Source organism: Canis aureus, chromosome 12 (assembly GCF_053574225.1).
Source record: "Canis aureus isolate CA01 chromosome 12, VMU_Caureus_v.1.0, whole genome shotgun sequence".
NCBI classification, from domain to species: domain Eukaryota; kingdom Metazoa; phylum Chordata; class Mammalia; order Carnivora; family Canidae; genus Canis; species Canis aureus.
In genome coordinates, this window is record NC_135622.1 from 42469720 (window position 1) to 42490385 (window position 20666).

The 20666-nt window shown below is 46.6% G+C and overlaps 1 protein-coding gene across 6 annotated transcripts in view; it reads right to left on the minus strand.

The window, feature by feature from the left end:
* The window catches only part of PLB1 (phospholipase B1), a 136944-nt gene that overhangs the window by 89558 nt on the left and 26720 nt on the right, over window positions 1–20666 (minus strand). For 5 of the 6 annotated variants that reach the window (XR_013349497.1, XM_077843737.1, XM_077843738.1 and 2 more), the window contains exons 3-9: window positions 10751–10812; window positions 9403–9475; window positions 8226–8284; window positions 4558–4598; window positions 3959–4002; window positions 932–1022; window positions 542–593 (exon numbers count right to left, since the gene is read on the minus strand). Coding sequence is in view for 5 of the 6 variants with exons in the window: in XM_077843737.1 (XP_077699863.1) it covers window positions 542–593; window positions 932–1022; window positions 3959–4002; window positions 4558–4598; window positions 8226–8284; window positions 9403–9475; window positions 10751–10812 (422 nt within the window). In the remaining variant the exon portion in view is untranslated. Of the gene's footprint in view, window positions 1–541; window positions 594–931; window positions 1023–3958; window positions 4003–4557; window positions 4599–8225; window positions 8285–9402; window positions 9476–10750; window positions 10813–11798; window positions 11937–20666 lie in introns of those variants that run through there. The other variant, XM_077843740.1, reaches the window with a different exon arrangement.

Genomic DNA, 20666 nt, shown 5'->3' on the forward strand with positions numbered 1-20666 from the left:
TGGAAGTTACAGGACTTCCACCTAAGAACTAAAACAAGTGTGGTAATAGCAGCAATCATCACCCCAATGACAGTGACAACCACAGGCTTTCACTGAGCAATGCTTTTGTACAAGGCACATCTGACAGCCCATTTTATCCTAAGTCTGTGCGGCAGGCTCTTTTATTGCATCCGTTTCATAAATGGGGAAACTGAGGCCTGGCAAAGTTAAGAGTCTTATCCAACATCACAGTTAATAGGCCAAGAATTCAGGATTCACACTCAAACTGTCTCCCCCTGGACCCCCAGCTCTCGCCTATCTCCCTAAGTGAGAAGTCGTGTTTATCTGCTGACTTCGGCAGCATGACACTGGGAACATTAGGGGTAGTTCTGAGTTCTAATGGGCTCCAGAGAATCGCCATGGGAAGGGCATCTTTGGAGAGCCAGGCCACACTGGCTCCTGGGTTCAGGGTACAGTGGCAGCAGGGCCACGGCCGCGGTGGATGGGCTTGATCACCTCGCAGCGGCCACGGGCAGCCCCACGCCGTGAGATGGGTCCTCACCTGGTTCTCCTTCATGCCCCTCACCAGTTCTTCTGCCTGCACCTGCAAGTCTCTGCGTAGAGGGAGGGAGCAGAGAGAGAAATCAGTTGGACGAAACTTTGTTGAGGGCTGGAAGCTTGCCCCTGGCCCCAGTGCAGGTGCCAGTCTCAGAGCCTGGGGCCACAGTGTACCACCCCTGGCTCCTGCAGGGCAGACGCTGACCTATTTTTTAAATTAGGCCCATCAGACAGATTGAAATCCGTGCACGAGACGCATTTTGACTTTGATTTAATTCAGACCTTTATTTCTAAGCCTCTTTAACTCTGCCAACACTCGCCACCCCGCGATCTGCCCAGATGCCGAAGACAGGCAGGAGTACATGACCCCAGAGAAAGCCAGAGTGGGACTTACTCAACACCAGTGTGGGGTGCCACTCTCTTCCCAGGTGTGCACACAGGCGTCAGAACAGAGGGGTTGAAATATCTGATGATGTCTGAAAGGACTAGAGAGAGAGCTGCTTTGAGGCTGTGGTCCTGCTAGCTGGAGGAGACCTGTAAAGGCCGATGCCCGTGGGGCGAGGTGCCAGGGAGGCTGCCGCTTTTGCAGAGCACGCCTTTCACGACCACCATCAGCTGTGAAGTCAGCCTCGGAGTGGGGCCCTGCAAGCGAATGGAGCTAAAAGCTACCATCTATCAAGGGCTAGGCCAAGCCGGTGCCTTATGCGTGAGTGCCTTGTGTGAAAGGGAAACTGAGGCTGGGAGAAGCTAAGCAAACCACTCAAGGTCTCATGGTAAGTTGAAGTTGCTGGGGCTTGAACCAGAGCTTTCAAACACCAAGCTTTTCACTGTCGTGCGCCATCAACTCGTTAGGGAAAGTGTGCTGGGACGGGGACCCGGGGAGGCTGTCTCCCAGCCCCCCTTTCTCCTCCTGAGAGTGACAGCAGGGCGGGAAAGCTCCAGGGAACACACGTCCCAGAGCTGACAGCCAGAGGACCGCTAAAAATAGTGCTGTCAGGAGCAGTTAAGTTGCATCTTGCTCCCGAGAGAGGAGAGGGCAGAGCAGGGAGTGTCATGGGAAGGAGAGGCCTCCCCGCACCCCTTTCCAGTGGCCCCCATCCAGACGCGCCTGGGGCTTTGGGGGAGCAGAAGGCAGCCGGCCCTGTGCAGCGGCAGACAGGGTGGTGGTGGCAAAGCCAGGCAGGACGTCAGGAGACCAGTCTCTCGGCTTTGCCAGCCTGGGCGGCCACCTAAGCCATATGGGACTCGGGCTTTGTCCTCAACCCAAACTAATGAGCTTCCTTCCTAAGTCCTGACAACCTGAAGGAGGAGCCCCTTCCCACAGGTGGTGAGAAAACAAGAAGTTCAGAGGCCAGGGGCAGACGACAGGGACAGTATGTGCACACGCACGTGAATGTGCACGCAAGTAGGTGCCTGGGGAGAATCTGTGAGAGCAAATGACACACATCTCAGGAAAGTCATGAGAGCAAATGGCAAAACAGGATTCCTGGTGCTAGGTCTTTGGAGGAGAATTGCTTTCCAAAGTAGAAGTGTTTGTACTGTATTACTCCTCTGGGATCAGAGGTGACCGTGGATCTTTCTGCCTAAATGTTCCTGGCATTTTGTTTTAGGTCCTGCCGAGTGCCTCGTCTGTCCTTGTTGCCTCTCTCTTAGTTTCCAGTGGGGTCACAACAAAAGGCAGAGGCAGTGGGGCCAGACCACCTGGGTTCAATGGGACTGTGCCATGGACTCCTCCTATATCCTTGGGAAAGTCTGTGTACCTCCCCGAGACTCAGTTTTTCCATCTGTGAAATGGCCATGGTGGGAGAGGATGTGGCTAGATCTGAAGAAGGACAGACGGGCTGAGCCAGATGAAGTGTGGGCCCACCCAGCATACCACTGCACTGGCCTGGATATCGCTGGAGCCCCTTCTCCTGGGCAGACCAGGGGCTCCTCTTGCCTGCTCAGCTGCCCAGCTGAGCTCCCGGTCCGGCTCTCCACTCCTTCCCACTTTCCCTGAGCATTAGGTGGGCTGGAGGCACCAGCAGCTACAGGGGAGTCCTGCCTTTGTGAATATGCAGGTGCAAAATCTGCCCTCACCATCCTGCCTTTGGCGGCAGCTCTGGCCAGGGGACTCCTGGTCACTCTTCGCTGAATGAGGGGCAGTCAGGACTCGTTACCATGTGGACAAGGGGCTCAACAGTGGGGTCAAGTTGACAAGTCAGGCAAAGCAGCAGTGGTATTTGTGCTTCAGAGTCTAAACTACATCCCATCTTCCCAACCCCCCCAACCTCCCCACTACATTTCTTTTTTCCTACCATTGATAGGTAAATAGGGCCAAACCGAGGCAGAGCTGTGACAGTCACTAAGTCATTAAAGGCCTCTTTTGGGACGCTTTGAGCTTCTGCAAGAGGAACCTCTTGCCACTTTGGCCACCAATATCCCCTTCACCTGTCAATCAGATCCTGGAGGGCTAGATACCTGGCCTCAGCCTTCCCTGCTGGATGGTGAGGGCTGAGAGGAGGGGCAGCGTCTTACTCATCCCTGTCCTTTGCAGAGAACCTAATAATTCCTGGGCCCTTGGAGAAATTCGAGGGCGGGATTGACAAGACACTGTCTACCTCACTTGTCATTGTGCTCACTGGAGTGTCAGCTCCAGAGGCTTTTTGCTCTAATTATGAAGTGAAAGGTGATTTCCCTGTTCTTGACTCGTGAGCACCAGGCATAGGTGACTAACATCCCACTAGGCTAATTCAGCTGGCATTAGGGGCTTGGGGGTTTCGGAAAGACTTAATAAAGTCGTGAGGGACCTCTGATGGTAAATGAAAACCACCAGGCCACAGATTGCATATTCATAAGCCCATGTACATGTAAAAAGGCCAACGTGTTAACAATGCTCATCTCTGGGTGGTGGGATTACAGTTAATTTTTATTTTCTTCTTTTCATTTTCCTGAACTCAACTGACGTATTTATTTTATAAGTAAGGGACTTATCTTGAAATGAAATAGACTGGAAATGAGACCTGGATCTTCATGGTGCAGGGACAAGGGTGGGAAAATGGTGGATGGTTTCCCTAGAGGAAGTGCTAGAAGTCTAGCCCTGTGGTCCTGGGGAGAAGGAGTCTCAGGACGCTGACACCCCTGATGTCTCCCCCAGGCCCTTTAATCTAATGTCTCCTGGTTTCTCTTTGCTCAGAGATCCTCTGACACATTTCTCACACATCCTGGCACCACCCTGCCCCTCCCCACACCCTGCCCACCTTTTAGGGTATTTGACTTTTTATACTCAGACTCTCTCTCTGTCCTTTCAAAATGCCTCCCTACTTCTCAGGTTCCATGATGAGATGGGCAATAGGGTACAGTCTCTTCACTAAGCAAAATGCTGCTGTGTTCAGAGGGATCGGGACAATCTGGAATCTGGCCCTGAAGACACAGGACTCACCTGTCACCACCTCCATGCACACCTGCTGTGGCCTTGGGTCAGTCCTGCAAGTAAAAGCAAACATGCAAGCATCAGACTGCATTCAGCAACCTTCTCCCTCAACTAGTGGGGTCTAGTTCGTAACAAGCTGTGGCTCAGCGTTGCTCTGGTTCTGGATTTACCCTTCCCAGAGTTAGAGACACACTGCAGATGGCTATAAAGCCACCAAAGTGGAGTGAACAGCTTTGGTGGAGTTTCCTCTAGTCTGGCCCAGTGCTGGAAGGGGATGCAGCCCCTGGTGTGGGATGAGATAGATCCGGGTCCCCCAGAGCAGAGCCAGGAGACAGGTGGTAGGAAGCAAGAGCTCTGTTTGGTCCTTCCCATTTTTTCTTCCCAGTCACCCAGAGGACCCAGGGGGCTTTGTGGGCACAGGCGCGTTGGACTGGGAGGCAGGAGGCTAGATTCTAGTCTCTGTTCTGCCACCTGTTCCCAAGAATGCCTGGAGCAAACCATCTCCTCCCCAGCCCTTGGGTTTCCCCGTCAACAAGGCCAAGAAATGAGAACAGATCCTATGTGAGGCCCTTCTCAGCTCTACAGCTCTGCACTTCCATGACAGTTACCAGTTTTGCTTCTCCAGGTTGATGATCCCGGAGTCTGGAGCCTGGAAGAGATAAGAAGTATGAACCACCCAGCCAGGGAAGGCAGCAGAGCCTGTCCTTGTGAGACACCAGTCGCCGGTCAGACCCTCCCTCCCACCCATAAAAGGGAAACCATGGATCCATGGATCCAAAGCCATGGATCCAAAGCCTAAATCTGCTGACAAATATCAAGTTTCCTCCACAACATGTTGTACCAGAACTTAGAGCGACCAGAGGTGTGTTTTCTTCAGAACAGAAGACAGGCACAGGAGAGCTTAGAGTTAAATGCAGCTACGTAGACTGTTAACCTCTACATAGATGTAAAATGGATTGTTTTATTGTATGACCATCCTAATATGAAATTTTATTTATTGCCTAGTTCCCTGACTCAAATGTAAGTGCCACGAGGGCAGGAATTTTGTCTTGTTTGTCCTGGACTATATTCCTTGGACCTAGAACAGTGCCTGATACATCATAAGTACTCAACAAATATTTGTTTGCTAAGTCTTTTTTGAACCAACAAAGTAAGCTTCTGGTTTCCTCTTGATAAAATGCTGGACAGCACAGGACACCATCTGCTAAAGAGGGTCCCTGGCTGTAGGACTGAGGGGAGACAGACCCTGCTAACCCACCTGGGGACTGTGTCCTCTACAGGGTCCTAGGGAACTTCGGAATCATGCCCAGTATATAGAAAGTATTCAGCATGTATTAACTATTGCCAGTATTTTCACAGGTTCTGACATAAATTTTCTTTCTTGAAATTCCTAGAAGACAGTATCTCCAGGTGCGATGGTGACAGGTGACAATTGTACCCACACTGCCTACACCCATGTCTGCTGCTGCTTCTGTTTAAAGAGCCTGTCTGGCCTTAACGACCCAGCTCAAATGACAACCAGCCTATAAAACTGGGTCACAACTCTGGAGCCTTCTTGGGAGGTCAGGCTGACCACAACCTTCCTCTAAGCGGGATGTCGTATTTTACTCAATAAGCAGTTTGAAAGGCAAAATTTCCAGGGAAAGGCAGAAAGTTGAACAAAAATTGCACTACAGTGCTAGTCAGGAATCATAAGCCGAGATGCCAGGCAGGTGAGGTCAGGAGGGAGGATGGCTCCTGGGCTGAGGCAAAGTGGGACGGCCTGTGCCCAAGCAAAGGGGATCTGAATGATAGCAGAGCTCCTGCCCAGAACAAGCCTGTTGGGGCTGATGAGAGGAAGAAAAGGGTAGACCAAGAGGAACAAGGTGGGGGAGATGGGGGAAGCCTCAGTGAGAAGTCACAGAAAAGGAAGGCTGGGACAAACCCAGCAGACTCCCAAGTCTCCATCTTGCCCGCGGCAGCCATACTCTTCCTTGGCTGAGCATGCTACGGTACTAGAGATGCAAACCTAATTAAGACACAAACTCTATCTTCGAGAAAGTTGACAGAGTGGATTGTAACCTCCTTGGCAGGGAAAATGTCTAGAGCTCTTAGTTGAGCAAACAAAGCAAAACAAAAAACAAGTCTCAGATAGTATATTGCAGTTTAATCTTATTTCTCTCTCTCTCATCCTATGTATTGGGGTGTGTGTGTGTGAGTGTGTGTGTGTGTGTGTGTGTGAGTGTACTGAGGCAGATTAGGTGATCAAACGAGATCTTTAATTTGTTATTTTATATGTGTGTGTGTATGTTTTTTTTCTTATACTGAACATATATCACATATGTTAGTTTGCAAATAATTTTTACAAGCATTTGCAAGTCTGATCTTTAAAGTTCTGTGAGGAAAACATTGTCCAGAGCAATTAAACAAACATGTGCTACAGGCATAAGTAGGTAAGATTGTACCTCGGTTACAGAAAGCTCCAGGACCTTGGGACGGGCATACATACACACATACATAAGCACCAGCATTACGAATTCTTTTTTTTCCCCTAAATTCATCAATTTCCATGATTTTCCCCCTGTCTGATACTTTCTATAAACCAGGCTAAGTTCACAGCTGTGGTCTCTGGGCACATAGGAAGGCAGCCTCCTAGGAACCGTGCTCTCAGGTCTCACCCTGGAGACTGAGATGCCAGTTGTGTGGTGCTAACAATCTGGGATAGGGAGGCCATCGTGGAGTGGGGCTGTATTCGAGGCCAGGCCAGCTCACAGGAGGAGACAGGGGAGCTGAGGGACAGGCAGAATCCCTGGGGTCTGTGTCATTCATGAGCAAGAGAGCTCCTGTTGAGCTGTGACCAAAGGAGGGAAGTCACCAACTGTAGATGGCTACAACTATAGAAACCTGATGTGGTGGGCATCTCAGGGAATTCCCTACCCAGATGGCAGAGTGCTCCAGTCCTCCAGCTGGTGTCACCTACATTTCGGGCACATGGGGACACATGGGCTCAACAAACTCCATGTGCTATGACGTGAAGTCTCTTTTCTCCTTTACTTCCCCTTCCACATCTCTCCTGCCTGTAGACCTCCACCTTCACCCTCATCAACACAGCCTTACAGTCATGCTTAGCACCCATAGGGCAGATGAGGGTGGGAAGCCCTGCTGCCAGGTTCCACTGGGCCTCTGGTCTGTTTTCTAATGGCAAGTCTGGTTCTTTCTGGAGGGCTGGCACTGTGCTTGGGGAGGGGGATAGGGCTTGCAGGGAGGGGGCAGGTGGGACCCAGGGGAAGGGACGTGGGGTTGGACAGAGAAGATAGCTTGCCGCAGGGATGGAGAGGGCCACTGGGAAGAAGCCTGAGTAAGTGGAAGAGGGAGGAACACCCTGGAGAGGACTGGCGGGGTGGAGGGATGTTCTGGTGCAGGGGTGAAGTGGGGCTCTGAGGAGGAGCAGAGAACACTCGACTGATCAGTGTTGTGGTCAACGGGAGTGCTGGCACTGGGGCAGCAGGGCTGTGGACCCGTCCTGAAAGAGGCCAGGCGGGGCTGTGAGAAGCCAGCACTGACTTGGGAATCACATTGGCATTCCCCTCTGCTCTCCAACCCCCTTCTCTCCAGACCATCTCTTTCTGCTTATCCCTTTCTCCTCATTCTTTTTTTTTTTTTAATATTTTATTTACTTATTCATGAGAGACACAGAGAGAGAGGCAGAGACATAGGCAGAGGGAGAAACAGGCTTCCTGTGGGGAGCCCAATGTGGGACTGGATCCCAGGGCTCCAGGATCAGACGTTTAACCACTGAACCACCCAGGCGTCCCCTTTCTCCTCATTCTTTCCACCTCTCTCATTGCTTTCTTTCTCCTTTACCCGATCGTATAAAGTACACCACTTAAAATTTATTAGCAAAGATTTATTTACCAAGCAGGTAAGGATATTTTTTCTTTATCTCATAAATGAAGCTTAAGAAATGATTTTTAAAATTCTGTGTGCAAAAAAAAAATAAATGAATAAATAAAATAAAATAAAATAAAATAAAATAAAATTCTGTGTGCTCTTTGACTTAATTTATCAGCTGGTTTAATGTATTAATGAGAAACCCTGAACGTTTCCTCATCCTAATGTAAAGGGAGGCATTCATTTGATTAATAAAAAAGGACACAGACTCTAGATTTTAGAATGCCCCCAACTCAGAATATTTTTCTCTCTCAAAATGAAACACCCTGCCTGGCAACCAGGAGTTCATTCTAAGGCTCCTAGTCCCAAAAACTGACTCCCACCTTCATCTCCTTGAAATACTTACTGTGTCCACATTGCCCATGGCTGCCACAAATTTAATATCAGAAGGTCTCACAGAGTGGACTGCAAAAACAAAAACCCATTTAAGAAGGTCAGATCTACATGAGCCAAAGATGCCAAATGGGAGGGCCAGACCCACATCCTCCAGCCTGAGGACAGATGCTGAAGATTTGTCAGCCAGGGCAATGGAAAGCTGAAGACCAGGAGGTCACTGGGAGCCATAGGAACCTGCTGGAAGGAGGCTCACTCTTCTGCAAGCCACAGGTGTCCCATGGAAGGTCTCTCATGGCCCTTCTTTCCCTCCTGCCTGGCCTTCCTTCTTCCTCTGGCTTCCCTCCATCCCTTGGCTCTGCATTTCTGGACCCCCATTAATGAGGGTAGTAAGTTAAAACAAAAACCACCTGGATACAAAAGGGAGCATGTTAACTTGAAGAGTGACAGAGAACACCACTGAAAGTCTGTGAACACATATAAACATCAGATGCAAGCTATATGCAAATTGGTCCTCCAGGAAGCCTCCGTGACCCACCCAGGCCACCAGCAGTTTTAGAATTAAGTCTCCCTAGAAACCACTGACCTCCTGATCATGTTACAGGGCCATTAAAAGTAAACCGCCTAAAGAAACCATTTCCTAAGAGGTATACCGATTTCTTTTTCTAGCTACACTCCTTATATAACGGAGGAGTAAGACTAGCACGCCTAACTGGAAACTCTGATAAGTTAGTGCAATGCAAACATAAGCAAAGCCATTAAATGCGGTCTGTGATGCAGCCATTTCATAGGATAGAGCCAGAGAAGACAGCCAGCTCAAGAGCAACATTCATACTATCCAGGTGTTAGACAAATCCAGCCCATTAGAGAAAATGTCTATGGCATCCACTGCAGCTTAAATCCAGGAGGGCAGGTGAATGACCAAGCCCCAACCCAGAGCTCCCATGGCAGCATCTGCATCCCTGGAGGTGAGCTCTGGGAGATTGCCCTCACCTGTGGAGCCGTGTTGGTTTGCTCGCTCCTGTCCCTCTACAGAAACGGCTGAGGGGAGAGGGGGAAGAGTGAAGGGTGGGGGCTGGCGAAGAGGCCCGAATGGCCAAAAGATGCAAGAGGAGTAGAGTCGGAACTTCTGCTGGCCACACCAGAGAGAAGATGCCAGCCTTCCAAGCTCATGGCTCAGGGCCACGTACCTGACTTTGGAGGCACACTAGATTCTGACTTCTTCGGGTTGCATGGAAATAGAAAGTTCTTCAGGCTCTGTAACTGAAACCAAATAGTAAAAACATCAACTGCCTTGTGGAGAAATATTGCAGGTCCTGAAAGCTCGGTGTACTTTGACCATGTACTTGTTCTCTCTGGGCTCAAAATCCAGAAGCAATCATGATTGCCCATAGTCATGTTCATCTAACTCCATACTCTATTCACCTAGTAAAAGGGGACAGGTGTCTATTGACAATGACCTTAGCAAGTGGCAGGTAAGGATGCCTCAGAGCAGTTGGGGTGAGTGGGGGGGCAGGGAGAACACAAAAAAGGATAAAAATCAATTCTTGAGATGATGAAAAAGATCTGGAGACAGAGAGTGGTGATGGTTGCTCAGCAATGTTATGGTCTTAATGCCATTGAATTATACACCCAGAAATGGTAAAAATGGTAAATTTTATGTTATGTATATTGTGTCACAATAAAAGAATAATTAAGAGACCCAGGATATAATAGACTAAAAGGTTTAAAAAAATCTATTCTTTGTTATCATATTTTTTTTATATTATCTACTTTCCCTCTTTTGATTATCTACACAAAAGCAGGCATAGGAGGCATTATGCTTATATGCTGCTGGAAACAGTGAACTGGAAAATGGTAACTCTTGAGCTCCCATCAGATTAGGCTGCTGAGAGCAGAGGAGGGACTGCGTGACCAGTACTCAGGTCCTCAAGACCATTCGGGCCTCATCAGATATTCATGCAAGTCCAGAGCAGCCTCTGTTTCTGTGAATCTCACAGAAAGCCTTGGGAAGGGAGATCATGTTTTCTCCCCAGAATCAAGAGAAGGAGGAGAAATATTCCAACAGGGGAAAATATGCAGTAAATAAAGTACTTGACCACATTTCACTGTCACAAGACACAAGTTAATTTCTCTTGAATTACTAATTTCTGTAAAAGATAAAGAATTTATTCTCAACTCTTATCTTATGGATGTTCTGGGAAGACCTCACCCAGATGCCTTCAGATAATTCATAGCATCTGCTTCAAAGTTCATAGAGATAACAAGCCCATTTATAACTCTCTGGACATTTCTCAGAACCACCAGCTCAGTCTGCGGAGTGATGAACCTCAAATTCCAGGAGATATAGTTGTGCCACCTCTGCTGTGCCAGGCAGCCCGACTATCCCTGGGGGTGGGGAGGGAGGGTTAGCAATTCATCCAGCCCACCCCCTCCAGGCTTCAGGGCGGGTCCTGCCAATTTGCATCAAGAATTGGAATTACCCACTAGAAAGGAACCACATTCCCCTCACTTCTCTTACCAGGACAAAGCCCTCACCTCTGGCAATAGCTGTTCTTCCAATGCGTTCTCTCTAGGAGAGGTATGGGCATGGGTAGGTCCTAAAAGAAAGCAAATATGTTCAGATTATGTAGTTGAAATTAACACCCACCCAGATTTACAGTTTCCTGTCCTTCCTCCCAGCCCTACCTATATGCCCAGGTCAATAATGTCCCTTGTGTTAGGAAAGTCCAGATTCATTCGTCCCAACTATCACTTTCATTGTCTGGGACACATGCTTCCATTAATGCAGCCTATGGAGACAGAATGCCCAGCTTGAAAAGCAAAAGTGTAAAAAAAAAAAAAAAAAAGAAAAAGAAAAGCAAAAGTGTTATCTGGGAGAGGTCAGTAATAACCCTGTATCACCTTATTATCTAGCACATTATCACAGATCATTTTATTGGTTCCTTAACAAAAAGCAGAACTTTTGAGGAAGGTAATGTTGGACATACCTGCTGTTGTTTGGGGGACTCTGGGACAAAAGAGGGAAGGCAAAGGATGGTGTGGACATTGCCTAAAGTGTTACATGAATTTAAGAGCTAACAATGGGATTCCCAGTGGCCATGACTGTACATCTATGGCTGAACAGGAGCTGTCCTGAGGGGTCGTGCTGAGTGTGAAGTGGAAGGGAAAAAAAGGCAGGTAGAGAAACTACAAAGACACTATCCTCATCCCAGCTTACTTTGGGCCCGTCTTTTAAGATATTTACATTGTCTTTACCCTTTAAAAATATAATTTACATATAATAAAAGACTCATCTTAAGTGTATAAGCCAATAAGTTTTCATAAAATAAGGCAGCCTGGTTCAGTGGTTTAGCGTCTGCCTTTGGCCCAGGGCGTGATCCTGGAGACCCGGGATCGAGTCCCACATCAGGCTCCCTGCATGGAGCCTGCTTCTCCCTCTGCCTGTGTCTCTGCCTCTCTCTGTGTATCTCTCATGAATAAATAAAATCTTAAAAAAAAAGTTTTCATAAAACATTTTAAATACACAAATAACAGTGTAGTACAATGAATAGCACTCCAAGTAAAGGAACAAAAATTCACCCACCGTGCCGCTACCCCAATAACCAAAAGTGATTTGTTCACACGCCTGGGTATATCATCAGGTTCCGGAACAGGCACACTTTCCACTTCGTTGTAATCCATGTGGATGCAATCTTACTCCTGCCAGCTCCCTTTAATATTGTATTGTGAGCATTTTTCATGTTGCTATGTCATCTTCATGTTTACTTTATCAGTTTCAGGAGATATTTTATGATGCTGATAGGTAATCAGACATCCCAGTCCTTGATGTCATCTGACTGCTCCCTGCCCAGTTCTCTGCCCAGGGTGCACGCTCCTTGTCAGGGTTTACCATGAGAGAAATCCTGAACTGCATGAGATAGTGCCAAAGAGGCCCCTGTCTTGGGGGAGAGGGCTTGATTTTTTTTTCTACCTCCACCCTCTTCTGCAGCTTTCCTTTTTGACCCTGAAAAGAATTTATCTAAAGTTTCACAAGCAGCAAGAGTGTATTTCACTTCCTGCCCTCTGTAAGATTAGGCACCGATTTCCTTGTTGGAGCTTGTAGCAGGAATGATGGCTAGGACTTGCCCCCAGACCTCACTAGCAAGTTTTACATTCCCAGAAGAAAGCTTTCTGGGCAGAAAGAGCCATATGATGGGAAGGCACAGAGTTGCAGATAAGCATGGTGTGCTAGAAAAGGCTGGAGCAGGTTTGTAACCGGAGGGAAGGGGAATGGAGAGCAGATAGAGGAGGGTAGAGGAGGGCAGCTGGGCTGTGGAGCTGTCTATGAGCAACAGGGAGCCACTCTGATATTCAGAAAGATGAGTGTTAATTTGTTAATGCATATTTTAAGATGATCCATCACTCTGGGAATAGTGGGGTTGATGGATTAGCAGGGCAGAGATGTGAGACTATTTTGATAATATTTTTTAAGCCAGGATAAAAATGTGTATGGCAGCTAACACTTATACGCAGCTTCTATAGGCCAGGCATTCTAAGCCCTTACATGAAATAATTCATTTAATCCCTACAACTCTATGAGATAAACGCTATTGTCTCCACTTCGTAGATAAAACAGGTTTGGCAAGGTTAAATGACATTTTAAAGATGACACAGTTAGCAATGGTGATAGCAGGATTTGAAAATGGGCAGCCTGACTCTGCAAGCTGTGTTCATAGCCAACAAGCTAGGTATAAGTCATGGCCAAAGATCCAAATCAGCGGTTGGCAAACATTTTCTGTAAAGGATCAAATAGTCAATATTTTAGGTTTTACAGACCATACTATCTGTCATTACTCAGAGACAGCTCTGGGGTAGTGCAAAAATAGTCACACACAATATGTAAACAAATTAACTTTATGGAGAATGAAGTTTGAATTTCATATCATTTTCATGTGTCATAAGATACTCTTCTAATTCTCCCAACCATTTAAATTTTTAAAAAAAACCTTTGTGGATATCAATGAACTGATTTTTTAAAGTTTATATGAAAAGGCAAAATAGCCAACAGAATATCAAAGAAGAAAAAGTCAGACAAATGACATGATCCAACTTCAAGACCAACCATAAAGCTACAATGCACTATTGGCAGAAGAATAGACAAATAAATCCATGGGACAGAATAGAGAGCCCAGAAATAGACACATGTAAATAAAGTCAACTGATCTTTGACAAAGAAGCAAAGGCAATACGATGGAGAAAAGACAGTGTCTTCAACAAACGGTGCTGGAATAAGTGGCCATTCATGTGAAAAAAAATCTAAAAATCTAAAATCCATTCTTGGGTCACAGGTCATACAAAAACGTTCATAAGGCTGGATCTGGCCCATCAGCCATTATTTGCCAACCAATCCCTGATCTGTACTGCCTCTGTGAAAAGATCATCAAGGTTAAACAGAAAAATGGCATCTTGAGATAGACATCCTTCAAATAGACAGAAGTTTGCTTTGAATCATTTTTATTCCCAGTTAGATTAAGGTGATCTGCCCCCCTACCTGTCTGCCTTCATGAAGGAAGAGAGCACCATCTACAACATGAAATTATATTTCTAATGCTTGGCTTTCAATTTAAAAAAATTACCTGGAAATAATACCAAATAAACAGAAACCAAGAGAGATTAAAAAAAAAAACACCACCACCAATAGACAATAGATAGTGAAAAGTGGTAGACTAATAAATATGTAACATCCACAACTCTGTTAGCTTGGTGCTTTGTTTCTAGTTAGAGCCAATCAGATATTTAATGGGGCAATCCAGGAAATGAGAAAGGTCAAAATATGCTCTTCACTTACTCCTGGTTAGCTAGAAATCTACATATGTTCCAGAAGGACCTGAAAGAACCCTAAGTGAAGAGAAATTTGAGAACTGATTGAATCTTTGTGTTCCTTCCCCAACCTACACACAGACCAATAAATAGAGACTTACAAACCCAAGGTGTTTGAGCATGACCTGTCCATGTCACTGACTGATCACTCAACTGTACAGACCCAGGGCTGGCTCCTAGGATGCCAGGTTAAAGAGATAAAAATAAGAAATTAAGACCTGATCAAAGACATCAGTGGCTACACACCATGAAGGAGGTCTATTCCAAAGTTTAAGTCTTGGCAAGTTACTAAAAAACCAACAACCCTCAGAAAACTCCAACGAATCCAGAATTGCAACATTTTATTGAACATTTGCAACCAAAAATTACCAGACATGCTATCAAACTGAAAAGTGAGTCTTGTACTCGGGGATGGGAGGGGGGGAAAGCAGTCAATGAAAAGCAGTTCTGAGTGGGCCCAGATGTTGGATTTTGCAAAGTTTTCAAAGCAGCTATTATATATATATGTTCAAGGAATTAAAGAAAAAAAATAAAGATTAAAGACTCAACACACAGAAGTTATTAAAACAAAGGAAATCCAGAGCTGAAAAATACAATACCGAAAGATTTAGTCGATTGGCTCAGCCACAGACTTGAAATGGTAGGAAAAAAGAATTTGTAAGCTTCAAGATAGATGGAAAGATCAATAGAAGTTACATTTCTGAAAAATACAGAAGAAAAAAAAGATTGAAGAAAAATAAACAGAGCCTCAGAGATCTGTAGCTACTGCCAAACACAAAAACATAAAGGTAAGGAGTCCCAGAAGAAGCAGAGAAAGAGGCAGAAAGGGATTTGAAGAGATTACAGCTGAAAACTTCCCACATTTGAAGAAAAATATTGAGCCACACATCAAAGAGGCTGGAAAAAAAGAAAAAGCTTCAGGTAGGAAAAACACAAGGACAATTTTACCTAGATACTTTAATAATGGATGTGTCTAGGTGTAATTCTAAAGCCAAGGAAACCATTTCAAGAATAGCAGAAGCAAATCACGCACAGGAGACCAACATTATGATTAACAGCAACTTATCAGAAACAATGGAGGCCAGAGGACGACAGAATGACACATTCCAAATGTTACGAGGAAAATGACCTCGGATAGAAGCATGACAATGTAAGAAGGAATGAAGTACAGAGAGAGTGAATATGTAGATAAATCCAAAATAATATTGACTGTATAAAACAGAAGCCAGCAAACTATGACCCATAGGTCAAATCTGCCCACAGCCTATTTTTGTATGGCTCTCTAGAGAAGAATGGTTTTTTGTTTTTAAAGGTTAAAAAAAAGAAAAAGAAAAAGAAGAATATGTGATACAGACCATGTATGAGCCACAAAACCTAAAATATTTACCATTTGGTCACTTAAAGAAAAAAATCTGCCACCCCCAATACAAACTATAAGAATAATGTAGTGTGGACTATAAAACATATGTAACATCTTGCCGTGTGGGCAGATTCAGATGGAGTAAATGGAGTTGCACGAATCAGGTTTTTCCTTTATCTGGGAAATGATGAAAGTAGTCATTTAATTAAATTTTAATAAGTCAAGGATGCATGTTGTGATTGTAAATGCCACAAGAACAACAAAAACACATATAATCAGCAAGTTCATGTTGGGCAGGGTAGGGTGGTGGAAGTGAAACCGTAAAAATATGTAGTCCAAAGGAGGCAAGAAAGAAGGAGAAAAGATCACAAAACACATAGGACACATCGAAACATAAATAGTTAGATAGTCTATTTAAACACACTGGGGAAGACCAGAGAAGAAAAGCTGAAGAGGGGTGTATAAGACCTTCCTTTAGCATCTAAAGAGGGGCTAGCTTTATTCCATGTGACCCCCAAACCAGGAGTGGATCAGGGGAGATGGGTTGTCTCTTGGAGAATCACCAGAGCTACTGGAACAAGAATGGGCCCCTTGGGGCACTGGTCCAAGCAGAGGTGAGGGATCAGGGCAAGCAGATGACACACATACCAGGCGGATGTTAGGAGCTTGGTCACCCCCTGGTCTGGTCAGTCTGTCCATGCCTCTATTTCCTCACCTAAAGATGAGGTTTGATAACACTGGCCTTGTGGAACTGCCTGAAGGATTAAATGCACGGAAGCGTAAAACACAGTATCTGACACTGGTAAAAGTACAGTAAGCAGAAGCTGTGATTATTATAATTTCAGTATCAGAGAGATAGTCTGAAAAATGGTCTATACTAACTTCAATATTCTGGGATTTCCTCATATAACTACAGAGTTCAGGGTTTTTTTTTTTTAAGATTTTATTTATTTATTCATGAGAGACAGAGAGAGAGAGAGAGAGAGAGAGAGAGAAGCAGAGACATAGGCAGAAGGAGAAGCAGGCTCCATGCCAGGAGCCCGACATGGGACTCGATCCCGGGACTCCATGATCAGACCCTGGGCTGAAGGTGGCACTAAACTGCTGAGTCACCCAGGCTGTCCAGAGTTCAGGTTTTTAACTTGGTGATCTGAACTGTTCATGGTTACTGCCAGGGGTCATGGTGCCCGAACTCTAAATATTAAATGTTCAGACCAGAAGACTCAGCTGGAAACTCAGGACCTCTGGGTGCTGTCCCCATTGACCCTGGGGTGACTTGGCCCTCTGCTTCCCACCAGCAAATGGGGAGAAAAATTCTTGCCTATTCCCATAGCACCCCAAGATATTGTGGAAGAAATTATCAAAGCACTTGTGGCATGATTGAACCCCACGGATTTTTCTCGTTTGGAAGGTTGTTTTAGCCTCAAGCTCATGGATCTATAAAGGGCTTTGAGCTCCCTGAATAACTCTCATCTCAAAAGGTCAGTAAGGGAAAAAAACATGTATTTTTCCACCCTGATGGGAATGAAAGAGAAAGACATCTGTGCACATGAGAAGAAACAGGTTCAGCTGTGATCAGTCAGCCACGTAGGAAGAGCCGTGACCAATGGGGTCCTGGAACTAACAAAGAGCCATTAGAGCAGCAGGCCCCGCTAGATAAAGTCACACACAAGTCTCCTGAGGGAAGCTCCTTCTGAAGCAGAGGTTCTCAATCCATCACCTGCTGCCTAGCCCCTACCTCCCAAGACACACACTCAGGTTTGATATGCCTGGGGTGGGGCCTGGGTATACTGGGCACCAGCAGTGTTTAAGGTCCTTTGAGCGACGTGCCTTTGAGGTTGAGAGCCCCAATTCTTTGGGGAAACCCAAAGTGTGTTAGCCCAACAGCTGGCCAAGGGTTAAGTAGGGTGATTTCAAAAGCAAAATTGAAACAGCTCATGCTCTCTTAATTTATAGATTTCCTTCATGTTTTTCCACTTATACTGTGTCTGGGGCACAATTTTCCACCCCCATCCCTGCCTTGAGGAAAGACAGCCATCTTGTGACCTTGATCAAGAATTAATCTCTCTGAACTTGGACTTCCTCACCTATAAAATGTGGATACGACTGGTTTCCTGGCCTTCTTCTTGAGCTTGTTTTAAGGATCAAAGAACAGAAACTCCTGTGTGAGTAGGAGAGGGCTGAACTCATGCTACGGGTGACTTGTCTCCCTGGATGAAAGGAAGGCGCTTGCCCTGGGCAGTTGGGGAGCACTTTCATGGCCAACACATGGGGAATTAAGGTCACTCTTTAGTGTATATTAAATTCTCAGGCTCTTTGAAAAGTGTAACATCCTCACAGCAACCCTAGAGTATAAATCGTGGCAGGGTTTATAACCCTGTCAACCTTTTTACAGGCTCAGAGAGGCTAGGTGACTGTACCAGCTCACATGGACCACACCGGCAAGGGCAGGGGCTTGGCCCCAGGCCTGCACTGCCATCCGCGGAGCAGGGAGTGGTCCTCGTGACCGGGCCAAAGTCAGCCAGTATTTGTCCCCTGTACTGTTTGGACTGTAAGCAGATCTTCTGGGCTTTATCGGTCACTGCATGCAGCACTTCATTCCCATTCACACCCAAGGGCCTGTGGAATGCTGCTGTCACCTGTGAGCAAGCGCCACACATGACTACATGGGGGTGCTGGATCAAAAACCAGGAGTCATGCTTGGTTGCTGCTCCAACCCCAGAATTCCCCAGGCTTTAAGGGTCACAGGATATCCTCGTCCTTCCCTCACTGTGTTGCTTTGGTGGTCACATGCCATAATCGGTGGAAGGTGACATTGAGAACCAGAGAATCTTTCTTCAGTAGCTAGACTAACCTCTGGATACTTACCTTAGAATGGTTGAGGTGGGCTGGTCTTTGATATCATCACATTGAATGTCTCAGGAAACTAAGACCCAGAAAGCTTAGCAAACTTGGCAAAGATCACTCAGCAAGTTCCTACTACAGCCAAGGCATGGCATTCAATTTTCCTTAACCTGGTCTGATATGCTTTCCTCGGGACGGAAGTCTTTTTGAAAGAAGGTTCTAAAAGGCTTATTGTGTTCTGTAGCCCGAGTTCTCAGTAGATGGAAATTTATTCTTTGGTCATGTCTATGAGACCAGTTTTGTGAGCTGCCCTAACTCATCAGTCAAACTCAATTTATCATGTGGATACCAAAGAATGATAGAGAACTAACGCTGTCATAACCTCTGGGCAGACACATCCCTCTTGTCTGATGACTGTACAAAACACACTAGAGATGATTTGGGAAGTCCCAAACCAACATTCTCTAAACACTCCCTGTTATGAGCTGGTGACCACAGGAGACACCACCACCCAGGACAGATTCCATCCCAGGGAGAGGCCAGGGGCCCCTCCCTGTCTCCACTTCCTGATGCCCACCGAGACCCAACATCATACACTCTGTGCCCCAGGAGAGGGGAGAAGGCTCAAGGGAGCAGTTCTATGAGGAGAGCCTATTCACAGTGGACTCGAGGTTTTGCCCCTGGCTCACTACAGGACCTCAGAGGAAGAATGCTTTGCTTGTAGGTTGTGTTTTCCTCCTCAGCTTCCTCATGGGAGCAATTGAGGTGGACCCAGAGCCAGGAAGAAGCACCTGAAGAAGAGGGCCCCATAGTGAAGGTGAACAAGTGATACCTCAGTGGCTGTGGGTCAGAGCCCTGACTCCTCCCTCCCATACTGCTCTCCTCCATGGTCACTCCCAGCCCCAGCCAGAGCTTTCAGGGGAAACAGAGACCCTCAGAGGTAGATGTGGGGATATAGCAGCAATTAGTGGGCTCCAATAGGAGGGGAATCTCGAGGAGCCATGTGGGGACCTCAGCGGTCCCTGCCCCTGCCCTGCCCCCCTTCAGGAAGGTCTTCTCCCAGAGACAACTGGGAGGTTCTGCTATGAAAAAGAGAGTGGCCCTGAGAACCACTGTCCTCATGGAGACGCAAGAACACAGGAAAGATGGCTGCCTGAGGCAGGAGAAAGGCACGTGGCCTTCCCAGAGCCAAGCAAACTCTGGGCCTCTTTCTTGGAGCCAGTCACATGAATTCTTCAGTGCGCTGCCTCTTTCCATGCATGACCTTTTATGTCTGAAGCTGGCAGACTCATCTTGCCCAAAATACCACTTGCATCAGGCCACTCCCCTGCTGAAGAACCTTTAATAGCTCCCCACTTCCCAGGATAGCAAATCCAAATTCTAGGCTTGCTGGGCGACCTTGGGCAGGTCACTTAACCTGCCCTGCCCAAGGGTTCAGTTTTTGTTAATATTAAAAAAGGGAGAGGGGGAGGGGGGAGGGGGTCAGAGAGAGAGAGAGAGAGAGAGAGAGAGAGAAACAGAGAGAGAGATTGGAAACAATCCTCTTAGAAGTCTCTTTAAGCCAAAAGACACTAGGATAATCTCTATCATTCTGGTCTTAGAATTTCAAGATCCTTCCCCCACACCAACTCTGCCGCTGCTCAGTGGACCTGCTCCCTGCCCCCTGCATGAGGTGTGATGAGCCCTGACTTTGCCTCTGAGGACACTGCTCCCCCACTTGCATGCCTGGGTTTATCTTGATCCCACACAGCCCTTGGAGCTGCACCCCCACCCCCACCACCGCATGAAACTTCTCCAGCCCACATTCACCTCTCCGTTTTCCGAAGCCTGTTGCTTTTATTACAGCTGCTTCATCTATTTTGGTACTTAATTCTTCTCCAGTGATTTTATGCAAATCCGTGCTCTCTCTCCAGAGGGTTCCTTCCTTTGGTTTATTATCTACCAGCCAGACTCAGCTCAACTCTGGTACTTAGAGGGTGCTCAGACAGTTAACTGACAGTAGCAAAAATGCAACCTGATGAAAAGGATGATTGACAATAAAGTCCTTAAAATCTATAAGGTACAGATGACATCCCAGGAAAGGAGGACTCCTGAGGCCCCCCCTCGCCCCATGCCGAGAAAAACCCCTTACCTGGGCATGCTGCTCAGAGCAGGAATTTGGAGGCAAGTGAGTGGGTTGGAGTGGGGGTAGGGGTGGGGACTGAGGCATCTGATGTAAAAGAGAATCTGACAAGGGAGTTCCAGGGATGGCTCAGCCACCAACTAGATAAGGGACTCTAGCAAGTTCCTGCCCCTCTCTCATCAATAACTGGAAGAATCTGGGCTACCAGAAGTTCTCCAGTGTTGCTTTCTACCCTTATTTGGAAAGAGTATTTCTAGAAGCCTGAA